The sequence below is a fragment of the Apteryx rowi genome, unplaced genomic scaffold (genome assembly GCF_003343035.1).
Source record: "Apteryx rowi isolate R43461 unplaced genomic scaffold, aptRow1 scaffold_89, whole genome shotgun sequence".
NCBI lineage: Eukaryota > Metazoa > Chordata > Aves > Apterygiformes > Apterygidae > Apteryx > Apteryx rowi.
In genome coordinates, this window is record NW_020451193.1 from 3,587 (window position 1) to 17,445 (window position 13,859).

A 13,859-nucleotide genomic window follows, 5' to 3' on the forward strand; every position below is an offset into this window, starting at 1 on the left:
TAGCTCTCCAGGGATGGAAATTATTGCCTACACATTTCCTTGCTGACCTCATTATAGTCTCCAGAAGGTAAAAACATCCTCAAAATTCAGGGCCTTAATTCATCTTTTGTGTTGTGACTGAGTTTTGTGCTTTTTTTAATTGGCCTCTTTGCCATTGTATCATGTCTAGTCCATATAGTGTATAACAAGCCCTATATGAAGGATTATATATTGTCCTTGTTTCTCTCATGTCTGATTACTAATTAGCCCCTGTGGAGAAGACCGCAAGTATAGACACTGCTTCTATTACCCATTCTAGCTTGTAACAGTTTGGGTATTTTAGAGCAACTCCTGTATCTTTCCTTATATAGCATTATGCCATCATGACAGAGCCCATGATCTTAAAGTTCAAGTTTTGGAAGATTAAATTTCTCATATACCTTATCTGCAGAATACTATAACCCTTATTTTGGAAGTTGAGTGCTCTTCTCCATATACACATTTTTAAAATGCATTTTAAAATACACTTGCCATTTTGGATAGAATTTTGAGGCAGAAGATCACATTAAAGGCTAATCAGATTAATAGTTATGCATTCCAAAATGCTTAACAAACCCTATTTGCATAATCCCATATATAACAGCCTTTAAGAGCAAAGCAACAGTTGTATCATCAGGGTACTATTACAGACTTCGCTTCTTACCAACCTTATTAGCAGCATTAAAAAAGTCATTGGCCTCTTGTAGCAGGGCCTTCCTTTCTTCCATACAGCAGCACACCTCCTCTTGCAGCAGACAGATTTTCTGATTTGAAAGCTTCAGATGTTCTTTGTCTGCAGAGTCCTCCCAAAGCAAGACCTTAAGTGCTTCAGCCTTCAGTTGTTCCACAGTGGAATTCCATTCCTAATAGGAAGAATTCCACTTTAATTAACTATACATAGAAAATGTAACATATCTGCACAGTAACAATAATATAAATAGTGGAAATCACAGATCACATTATAGGTCTGGAGATTATCGCCATCTGAAACAATTTCTGCTAGGAGGGGTTTCTCAGCAAAGTATGGTTTTAGTGACAGAATTGTCAGTGGCAGCATTGCACATTCTTTGCACACAGTTTCACATATCGAAGTGGCAAACTCTAGTGTGTCTGTTGTCCAGACTAGTTTGGAAAACATAAAGAGCAGGTTCAGCCACACAAGAAACTTTTTCTTCAGTTTTTAATAATGAATACATCATTCATAGTAGGTGACATCACATTGCTATGATAAATAGCCCCTTAAGCCCAACCGTTTAAACAATAACAAATTAAAATACTGCCTGGATAACAACTGCTTTCAGCAAGACAATTTCTGCTGAGAGCTCTCTGGTAATCATTTAAATCCAGATGATTATCCTTTAAGTAACGTGTGACATTCTCCTTGACACCCTGTATCATACATTTTTCCTGACTTTGTTCACAAAAAAAAAAAAAAAAAAGTCAGTTCAAAACATATCTCTGCCTCATCTGACCATGAGCCACCCTAGTGGCAATGACGGACAGAAGAGGTGGTTTAAAAAGGGTGATCATACATTTTATTTCCAGCCATACAGCCAGAAACATTATTGACACTTGATTGAGATAGATACTTTAAAACTAACGTACTTTAAAATGGATTGAAGCGAGTCAGTACAAGTTTGCATGTAGATGCTTTGTCTGCACTGCATAGTTTGAAGCAAGTTTACCTAATCAGAACTGATTCTCTGTGTTGACTCCTATATTCTTTTTTAAACTATTCATCCTGAACTGACTTATGCTTCTAGCGTACTGACCCCACTTATACATCAAATCCAGGGATTCAACCAAGGCACTTTCCTGCATACACAAAACCTTTCTTTCCACACTTTCACCTATGATAAATGCTAGTACAGTCTTCAGTCCCACTATCTTCTTTAAGTTATAAAGAGGTATTGAAAAGTGTATTAGACAACTCAAATGGAAAGGATTTTCAAGGGAGTCAAGAAAAAAACAATTTAATCTCTTCCTGTCTCACAACTACTGCTTTGTTTTTAGTTGCTTTTTTATTTTTGCTGTGTTCTTTTAGAGGAAACAATAAGATAGTAAAACTGTTACATAATGTACTTTGTTCCTACTGTGCTTGTCAACACTTAATATTAGGACTGTATTACACTATTCAAAACAAAAGAAGCACTTGCTATTATCCTGCAATTTCCCCATGTCTTAGGTAGCATCTTTCCTTTATTTTTTCTGATAATGAATTAAATGCACTTTGAAATAAGAGAAAAACCTTTTTGAAATACATTTAGCATTTCCTTCCCCAGATTCGTATCAAATGTCTGGTTGAGCAGACAGAAAAATATTTTAAAATATGACAATTGTCCATAAAAATGCTGTGAAGTGTGCATACAGCACAACAAGAACATAGGGCAGTCTTTTTCCTTTTACTTTTCAGCATGCCAGAAGAATGTCAGCTTCACATTTTTTGTTTCTTTTTAGTGAAACTATTGCTAGTGAAAAGATGTTGGTTTGAAAGTTTTCACAAAATAAGTCACCTGGTTATTCACAGATCTTTGACAAGCAACCACAATACAAATTCCCTCACAGTGCTCCACCATGCTGCTTTACCCTTCTTTGAAATACAGTAAATGAGAATAGACCTATTTTGGTCTAGGCAGTTCAGTGCATTCCTTTTCCGAGACCGTCCTCTGTTGTGACAACAACTGGTATGATAAAAACTCTCCTTCAAAGAAATCAGCAACTTATTTTACAGAGGCTTCTCCAGATGAATTATAACTCTCCCTCACTATGGACTTGATCTGAAACAAGCAAGAGACTTCCTACAATTCCCAACGTACCCAGTGCCCAACATACTCAAGCTTAAAAAGTGCATGGTAATTCCAATGGAAAGGACTAAATTCCTTACTGCTTTCTAGATTAATGTGAGCAATTCAGGAAAAAAGATCTGGCATTATGGACAGGTCAGTGAAAAATACACCTCAGAATGGAAAACACAGATGCATTCAGGAGCATGCCTGAACTCTGGATTCATTTCTGCAACTTTACAGTATATCAGCTGAAGCTGAAATAGATGGTATTGACACAGGTAACAAAAATAATTTTAAAATATGAACAAACAATAGATAATCTCAAAATACCTTTGTCCTCTTTCAGAAAACAATGACAAAAGTATATTAACTAATGAAGATCTTTTGGCATGATTAATTATCCTGTGGTACTCACTTCTGCAGGTTTTAACAAAGATAAATATTTTAGCAAAGTTAAGAAAAAAGATGCACATTTGTATGACAAATGAGAACCTACATGAGATTTAAAAACATAGATTTTCATGAAATTAAAACAAATTTGGAAGGATATGAAAGCTTATTTAGGCATTAAGCAAGCTTTTCGGGCAGTAAAAATGTAAAATGAGACATCATGCTAATAAACATATAAGGATTGATAAGACCTTCACTGAAGCAGTAGAAGTGTCTCAGATGAAAGACTCGATCAGTGTCCGATTTCTGTGCAATGAAATACGTGCTTTCATTTTGAAAAAAAAGGATGAACGGTAAAAGGAAAGTTACAAGAACAATTCTGCTGAGTTTATAATAAATTTTTCCACTCTGGTAAATGTTCCTCCCTTTTCTGCCATGGAAGAGGTAAGGAACTCAGTATCTGTGTAAAACCTATGGATATGCATTAACACCTTATTTTGATTTTTCATTTTAGTTCTACATATGTTTTGAAATTTCTTTATAATATTACCAGTAAAAAAAAAAAAAATCAAAAGCCAACATAAAATAATTTAATAATATTGGAATTTTTCAACTGGAATCTAAATGGTTTGGGAAGAAAGTTAATTCCACATGATATTTCAGCAACTTTGGCTTTGTTTCATTTTGAAAGAGAAAGATGTGAAAAAATGCCAGAATTTCTTACAAGATGGAGAACCGAGTTGTGAGTAAGTTTCAATATATGTGCATGGTATGCCTACAAACATGGAGACCTGTCTCCCCCATGCTAACCATTCCTTCCATAGGGGAGACCTTATGAAGAGCCTCTCAGAGCTATTTAAAGTTCAGCTCTTTGACAAACAAGCATCTGAAGGCCAAACCCTGCCCATTATATTTGCTTGTATACAGTAGAAAATGCTGCTGTTTTGGAAGATTCACAAGCCAAAACGAAATTGCACATTTCCCCAAAGAAAACACTCAAAATTCCTCACATTAAGTATTACCTGAGGCCTTGAACCAGATGCTTTCAGCTTCCCAGTGGAATAGAAAGAAGTGAATCTGGATCACAATGAAAGATAATTTTTTCATTTTTTCTACTATTGATAAACATCTATAACAAAATCTTTCTTGTTTTTTTGTTTTATTTTCCTTTCAAATTAAAATAATGATCACTCCTAAATTCTGGATGCAATAATCTTCAGCCTGTAAATTTTATTAAGTGAGACCATGCAATGCATTCTTTAACATACAATACCTCTTTCATAAAATCCTGTCTTTGTCTCTCTACTCCAAGCAAAGTTCAGCAAGAATGAGGATTTCGAGACTAATTATAGTCTGCTGTGCTATATTCATTCATCTTTATTTGAAATATTTATCTTGGAAATAGATAGCACAGGATGACTCTCCAAATACACGTCTTCAATTGGCCTATTGGAGAGCAAGGGGTGACAAATTAGACCACTGATATCCAAACCTGTCAGCACCACAATGTCATCATCTTCCATTACTTGCAGCTGGAATGACCGGTACCAAATGAATTCTATGATCAGATTCTAATAGAGATTTTATTCACATTTGAACATTTAAACATACCGATGTTAATGAAAATTAGAAAACAAAACTGCAGTTGGGAGCTTTTAACTGGGACTAATTACAATTAACAAAAAATAAGACCATCTTTGGATATGTGTGGCCTCATTTTGTTATGAAAATCTATTCATATCATAGTTAATATTTTTGTAAGAATTAAAAATGCATATTTTAATGCAAGTGGAATGGAATTTGTCTACAGTTAGCTTGGAAGCAGTAGAGAAGCAGAAAAAAGGTCTGCATTGTTTCAGAGTATTGCATTGTGTAAATTGCAATTAAAACTGGCAAGACTAATTATAAGAAACTCACTCCACCAATAGTGAAATCATTTCACTATAAGAGGATTTCACTGTAACAGCATTCATAAATCTATGTTTGGTAGAAGGTGTCCAATAATCAGCTTTCAGATCTTAAAGCCCAGGTTAAACCTCTGCCTCTTTTATACTCAGCCAAGTTCCTGCCTTATCCTTTCACTCAAACTCAAAGTAACAATTTATTACAATAATTTATAGTTTAAAAAAAAATCCATGAACATTATAACCTTGTACACTTTCTATGGGTATTAAATGTAGTTAGATCCATTTGCTGATCCATTCATACCATTCCCTTAAATTAGGAATAATACAGTGTGGTCTAATACAAGCTGCAATGGATTTTGACGCGCTATGACAATTACTGTATGATCTGTCTGTTGGGAAGTTTAGTGCCTGGCTACACCAGTGTACTTCAACCATGAGCTATTAGAAACAACAACAAAGAGGGGGAAAGCATTCAAAGTAAGTCACCCCTCAGCAAAACCTTGAGAGCTATTAAAATACAACGCCAGGATAGAGATGGAACTACAAAAACAGGACAATAACAGAACAATAATAGATGGAAAAAGAACACTCTCACAAGGCAGTGAGATGGCACTACAGGAGAATCAGACAGTGAGAAGGATCTGTTTGGATTAACAGAGATTTGTGTATGCCGCATGAGAAAGCTGACTAATTAGAYAAAATGAAGTTACCTGCAGTCCTTTCTGGTGTTCGAAAACATTTCATTCTAGCTATAAAAATACACAAGTGCTTTAAGACATCTGCTAGATCATGATATGCAATAATTGTCAGACTCCTCAAGAGCGTGCCAGTCCTGGGAAAACTGGTAAATTTGCATCCACACAGAGAATAATATAGGTGCATGGCCAGACAGAGAAGAGGGTCCCAGACAAACATTTGACTGTGACATTCATTTGGTCATTAAGAAGCATCCTGAGACCATAGTAGAACAGACTGAATCTCCATAACATTAGTACCTAGCATGGCTATTCCAGACTGAACAAGCGTGCAGATCTATAATACAGGAAAGAAATACTCTTCATTGGCTTACTAGTCCTTGTTAAAAGTAGAACCGATCCCAGTACTGTTCAGTTCTGAAAAGTGAGAGAAACTATACAAAATGCAAACAATTTAGAATACTTTTCTTCATCTCTGCAGTTCTTTGGCCACAAAGTGGAGCTAGTAGTTCTTTTTATTGTGCCAAGCAATTCAAATACACACAGAAACGTGACAGAAAGCAGTTCATCAGTGCTAGCAGATAGCTCCACTGAAACACCATTTCCTAAACACGAGCTCAGAAAGCAACAGAATCACTCTCCTTTGAATCTGTCTCTCCTCTCTTTATTTTTAAACCTTACGTGTGGGTAAGGTTTTTTTCCAATTTAAACTTGGATTTCCATGTATGAATTATTGGTTTTATCTTTGACCTTAATTCTTGTACAAAAGAGTGTTAATGTTCTAAGTTGTTTCACCTCTGTCAGATCATTGCACATTAAAGCTCAGCAAGCTGACATTCAAGTCATGATATCAGCTGGAGAATGTAATAAGCCATTCTTCTATCTTTTGTCAGCCCAGTCACATAAATAAGGGGGCTAGCCCTGCAAATATGTATTAGGCTAGCCTCTGAACAATTTAAGCAAATCATTTGTCATGTTGGTCTTAATGCAACAAAACATGGAAGTAAATACATGTACAGATCTTTGTGTGAGACTGTTCAAAATACCAGAACTTTCCACTATCTTCCTCGCTATGAGAAGTTGTGCTTGTTCAGCATGTCTTAGTACACAGTAACTTTTCACATACCCTCAAAGTTACGGTATACATATGCAACATTCCTTGAAAAGATGCATCTACACCATTGTAGGTCAAAATACAGAAATCCCAAAGTGGGATAAGACTTGTTTATGAAGGCCCTCCTTCCTTCTGACAGAATACCATTAGAAACTGTTCATGGCCAGACACTATGGGAAAGATGCTAACAAAAATCTACTTTAATAATTCCAGCAAAGTAAATAAAATACTTCAAAACTACTAGTTGTTTTTAGGAGGCATCCACAGTTTTGGCATCAGGGAACTAGATATAAATGACAACAGACATCAGCTATGCTCCAAGCAATCACCAAGCTACAGAAAGCATATAATTATCCAAGTAGCATGTAAGGTCCTCCTGAGGGTTATTCCTGAACATGAATTGAAATTTCTTCTCAACTCTTTCCATATTCTCTCATCAGAACTGCTAAAACAGACAGGTCATACACCAAATTCTGAAGACTTCTGAAAACTAGATTTCACTCTGAAATTAAAGTAGAACATTCACTTTTTCTTTTTTTCTTTTTCTTTTTTCAATTAGAACGTAAGTTGAGACACTAAAGGAGTTTCTGTAGGGGAGACAATTCCAACTGTAGCTTTAGTGTTATCAGAAAAATACATTTTTCCTATTGCTAATGAGATTGCTTCCAATTTATATGCAGCAAAAATTGCTATCTGCTTTCATCTGGATAAAACATTAAAGACATATGAATGTAATTTCTACCCTAAGACTTTCCAAATAATATATGCTGCTTAAAATTAGAGGATATGGAATGGTACCATAGCTGTGTATAGTATTTTTTTTTAGCTTTCCAGGTACAGCTAGGAATCCCTCTAAACAATGTGAACCTTGCAATATTTTTTTATGGGTGTTTTAAAATTTTGTCACATATTATGTTTTTTTTGTCATGGCATATAATAACTCTTGAGTTCAGGGAACAAGGTGGTCCTTACAGAAGGATCTCATACAACAAGAATTAAAAAAAACAGAAGATAATGCTGAGTGCTACATAATAATTAGGAAAGGTCAGTCACAGTGACCTTTTCATTATATGGGCTCATTTGAATAAAACAGCCACCTGTAACTTCAAACTTATCAGGAATTCTGTGACATTACTAGGATGAAAGATTGTGCCCTAGAAGGTAGTCACCCTGGACAGTAACATCATGTTGGATGACCAACTGAAATAAGTATTGTTATGGGCAAAGAGGCTTAAGGCAATTTTGTGAACCCATGTGTGAGAATAGAAAGGAAATAATATTTCCATTTCCAGGACTAATGAAATTATTTTTGGAATATTTTACCTAGTTGTTCACTGGCCTTCCCAGAACTTTTTTCTTCTTCTTTTGGAATGAGTCAACAGCTTCTCAAACACAGAAAGAATACTTCAGACAACAGTACAGCAGTTCAGAAATACGTTATATGAGTCAAAACAGATCAGAGATCAGAGGCTGAAGGCCCATGAGTCGTCAAAGGCTTAGGCAATTTCACGTTCAGATACAGCATGGATTTGCTTAGTCTGTGAGCACAGATGCCAAGTTCATTTCTAGATTGGCTTGAATTTCAGTGTATTCCAAACACACGTAAAACGCTGCTTTGTTTAGTGATGAATCTAAGATTAATCTCTGCCATCTAACAAATATTTACTGGAATAACATACCTTATTTGAACTTTAAAATCAAGATGCCAGACTTCTCCTTCCTTCTAGTCTTAACATCTGTGGGTTGGTGCTATGAAAACTAATGTACAAAGCCCTGTAATTCAGCTTTCTGAAATATATTTGCAGTACACAGTTCAACCTGGCCTCTCTTTTGCACATAAGCATAACCAACACTTTCAGTAAGATTCACTTCATAAACTTCACTTCCCTCTGCTAGACAATCCTACTAATTAAAAAAAAAAAAACAAAAACACACAGATGGCTAAAGGTAAGATGTACTCTCAAAGTTCACATGGATGTGTAAGAAAAATTTCTAACACTGAACACTTTTAAATGACCTTAAGAAAAAAAAGCACAACTCGGTAAGTTGATACAAAGAACCTATTACCTAGTGTATGGGGGAGAAATTATTAGATAAAACTGTAATAATAAGAGTTATCATTGTGGGATAGTTTTTGGAGGCCCAGCCATGAAAAGGATTGATTACTGTACAAAATGAAAATACATATTGTTTTCCTTAATACACGTAGAATATCATCTCAAATGTCTGTGCAGCAGCTGTGTCTGCAGCAAAATTTGGCTGTTTAGACCCAATCCTTCCTTCATGAAGGAAATGTGTTTTCTGACAAGCTGCTTGGAGAAGCATTAGAAATATTATTTCATTCTGTTTACATTACAATCCTGAAGCAAATTATGCAAACAGGCAGATAGATGACATTTAACTATAAAACTTATAAGGAAATATATCTGAAAAATCACAGAGCTGTTAGTTCCTATCAACGCAGTAACCTTTAAAAAGGCATTTGTTTTATAGAAATGGTTTTTGGATGAAAACAGGCCTACTTGGTCACCCACGTTATCCAAATACAGTTGTTTAAAAATGACACAACGAGGAATGATCCTCACCCAGCAGCAGTTCTTACCTGATGATGGCACAGTTGAGTACCGAAAGAAAAAGTCTATGAGGTATGCATTTTATGTCATATAAATACTCTTTTTTGATATCAACATAATCTTTAATCCCACCTTGGTTTTTTGCATCACAGTTACAGATTTATTCTCTAACACGCTGAAATTCATGATGAAATCAATATTTTCTATTGTTTTTATTCCCAAGAAATAGACGGACAAACATCAGTTCCAACAAGGCACACATTTGAGTGACAATAAATTATGGTACTAGTGGTTGGCCACCTATTTTTCTCTTTATCAATATTAAATGGTCAAATTGCTTTTCTTTAGTGTTTACAACACCATTTTGTATCTAAACCACCAGGCTGGAAAGCTGATCAGCAAACTGAAAAAACAACTACACAACAGAAAAGATTACTCTTCTATTGCCTTATCAATAATTATGAAAGTTTTAAATGAGAAAAACATCGCAAAGTGTGTGTGTGTGTGTGTGTGCGTGTGTGTGTGTTAAGGCAGGAACAATAAAAAAACTTCTCACTTAAGCATATGCTATATATCATATGCACATTTATCATATGTACATGTATCACACATCTACTCATATACGTGTATATTATATGCATGAGTTTGTGTTTTGCTATTCAGTTTTACAGTTGCTTCACCAACCAATTATCATATTTCTTACTTTCACTTTGACTTCCATTTCATTGTGCTCTTGAATTAGCTCTGCATTTTCCAATAAAGATGAGCCTAGGTTTTGCCTGTGAAAATAATCTCTGATGCTGCTCTTGTACCAAGATGTTACCTAGATAAACAACAAAAATAAATTCAGTCATTAGTGCAAAACATCAAAAATGACTGTCCAGTCTCTAAAATATGTACAAAACCGTTTCAACTACAAAGGAAGCCCTAATTTTCATTCCTGTGACTTTTCATTCCTTTTTCATTCCTTTATTCAAATGTTTGTGTTTGCATTATTTAAATATTAAGAAATGCAGAATGAAAGAATCATGGTCCAAATAAACATATATTGGAATATATGTAACGAAAGAAGACAAAGGTATTCATAGTGTGATCATATTCTAAATTAATACAGTTGTTTTGATTACAGTAAAAGAAAAATCAAGTTAGAACTTGGCAAACAGAAGAAATGTATGTTTTCTAACATGATAATGATATTGCATATTCTCCCTAGAATCACATCAATATAAAAATATGCCTGTGTGTACAGTAGAAGACTATAAATCCAAGAATTTTACAAGGATACAGAAACAAAGACTAAATAGGACCTCTCCATCTCTGGCCTGAATAACTCAGTGAAGTTACTGAAATACTATTATGTGAAATAATCGTTAGTAGCTTAAAAAAAAAAACAGTTACATCTTAGTAGATTTACTTCAGCAAGTATATGTAGCAAATATACGCAGTAGTTAATATATCTTGTGAATTGCACAGAATGAATTGCATTTATTTCTGCTTGATTCACGGTAGATACCCCGCACTTTCTTTGTAAACAACACATGGCAAAAATACCTGAGTGAAGCTTTGCATTTTAAAATAGTACTCAGAACGTTATTAGTATCAAAGACACTTTCTCAAATCTTTTCAAAGTCTTGAAAATCACCACCACATGGTAATCAAGTATGGCATACTCAGAATTACTCTGTACCACAGGTACTACAGATTTAAAAAGCACACTCTTGATTTTAYTAGATCTGCTTATGTAGAAGCTATTTCTAATGTATTTAAATAATTATGAAAATGAAAGAACCTTTGTAACTGAAAATGTTTCCACTATGTCCAAACTAAAAATTTGGGCAAATTATCTAAAAACTTCAACAGAGCTAGGAAAGCAAAGAGATTAACTATCTAACTAAATTTTAATTTGAAGTCCAAGTCTCAAAACCGCTTTGTAAATACCTCCAGTTTATTCTTTGTTTTTATTTACACACATGGGAACTAATTTTTCCAAATATCATACATTTATTGGAGAAACAAGCACACAAATACAAAAGGAGTTTTGCATGTCCTTCACATAAAAAAAATTAATCAATTAAACTACTGAACAACAAACTCAAGGCAGCTTGAAATACAGTCTATTGTTTTACAGCCCATTCTAGGTTGGAAAAGTAGATGGTATTTCCATTTCTAGGGAAGGGCGGACTCACACCAGGTTGAATACCACTCACTCTCTACTACCAGGTAGATAGATATGGTCATAGGATATGATATGGCAAAGACCATTTAACTCCTCCAATTAATAAGGCTAGAACATTTAAGTCTCCCATTTGTGCAAAAAGTCTTTCAAAGAAAAGATTGACCATAACAGAGGTATAGGTTGAAGCCTGGTGGAATTTTTGAGTGCAAGGAACACTTACAAATTCAGTATTTTCAGATAGGGATCAGACCATTATGTGGACTACCAACCCTCCATTTCTTGACCATATCCTTCAGATATGTACTTCCTAATGAAAGCATTTTTCCTGGAAGTATGTTTCCACAGAACATTTGCTATGTGCCCATCAAATTACAAATGTATGGAAGGGACAACGCTGTGCTAAAAGGGAAAGACTTTCTCTGTAAATTAAGGCAGTTCTCTCTGTCACCTGAAGTACCGTCTGTTTATCAAAACAAACCAGTATTTCTGTAGTGCTAGGGAGAGAGAGAGAGGAAAAACAGTCATTCTTGAATCCTATTACAGTAAAATACTCACCCCTTTACCACTTGGCAATGTCTCTTTCCATTACAATGAGTTTAATCAGTTAGCTTTCACTACTGCTAATACCAGTGAGTGTTTTCAGTGGTTCCAGTTTAGCTCGTGTGACAGCTGGGAATATTTGGCTGCTTTTTAAGAAATCCACAGAACCTTACTTTCAGTGATTTGGGTAGAGGGACAGGAAAAGAGAGAAGGTAAACATATTTATTCTGAAAAAGATGGTGGTTATCCTTGATTGGTTGAAATCTAAAATCATTCCCATTCTTCAAAAATTAGACTTTATCATTCATTTACCGTAGATTACTAACTGCTCTGTCTGCTATGAATAACCCATAGTCAGAAATCAAAGGTTCTGCAACATTTTACTCAGGTTGCTAAACAGCTCATTTTGTACTGATTACGGTCTGAGTGATTTCAATGTTTATAGTTCTCCATTGACTTCCTACATTTCCCACTGTCAACTTGGAAGAAGAAAGTTTTCAAAAAAAAACTGGGGCAAAAAACCCAACAGTGTAGCTTGGCTCATATGGCTTGGGATATTCTCAGTGAGAGGGGAATTCTTGCAAACTCTAATTCAAAGCTTATACATAAGTATGTTCTCCTAGGATGTACTGAAGTTCTTGAACAATCCAATACTACTGTGAGAACAGAGAGAAAGAGCAAATACAGCAGAGAATAGAAATTAAAAAGAAATACACTTTTCTTTCAAGAAATATTTCAGACTAGGAAAAACTGTTTTTCACTCCCATTCTTCCTGTATACATTAAAACACACATACAACACATGCCATAAATTAAAACTGACCTCACTTCAGGTAGTTCGAACTTCAGCAGTCTGCAATATATCTTTTGACATGTCTATGCTAAACTGCAGGAGTTGCATTTTCATATGAATGAGCTATTCTCAAATAGTTTTTCCAGTGCATTCACAATAAGCTGACTTTTGTTAAATACCAGACAGGTTTTCTCTTCCACTGTCTACTGTGTAGGTTTCTCCAGCAACATGTGATTTTCCATAGCCAACAATATCTATTTTTTCATATTGCTTCTGTCACCACTGTATTTGAGTGGCTGATGATTTAGTTACTATCTTAAGTCTCAAACAATATTTTTATCATCAGTATGTGCACAAATTGTCATAATAATACAGATCTATCTTGGTTCTTTCAAGGGAGATTTATAAGTCCCTCTTTTCATAACCACACTACCTAAATGCTTCCCTAATCCTCAATGCATTTATCTTCACAATATTGCTAGTGAAGCATCCTAATTTTATAAATAACTAGTTAGAGCAGAACGAGACCAAACACATTCTTAAAGAAAAATGCAGCACTTCAATTTAAAATCTGGGCTTTAGTGACTTTTCTATGATCAAGCACAATCTTATACAGAAAAGCAATAATAAAGTAATTTTTATGGGAAAGGACACTGCAGTGTCCCAGAGTAGCTATTAGTGGCTTGTTTTAACCATGTTTGTGAAGGACTATAAAAGACTGTGGAAATAAAAAAAACCCCACACCATTAAATGTGATGTATAGCCACCAAAAGCAAATCAAGCTGCAATATACTATAACAGTCCTTTTCATCTGTAAAGTTTCTTGACTATGTAGGCAGCAGCATTGCATGATTTCTTTCTTTTTTTT

General features: G+C 34.9%; 1 protein-coding gene across 1 annotated transcript in view; it reads right to left on the minus strand.

Moving 5' to 3' along the window:
- Positions 1–686: 686 nt before the first annotated feature.
- The window catches only part of CCDC141 (coiled-coil domain containing 141), a gene marked incomplete at its 3' end in the record, with an annotated part of 40,559 nt that continues 27,386 nt past the window's right edge, over positions 687–13,859 (minus strand). The window contains exons 6-7 of the mRNA XM_026090999.1: positions 10,187–10,306; positions 687–881 (exon numbers count right to left, since the gene is read on the minus strand). Of these exons, the coding sequence (XP_025946784.1) occupies positions 687–881; positions 10,187–10,306 (315 nt within the window). The remainder of the gene's footprint in view (positions 882–10,186; positions 10,307–13,859) is intronic.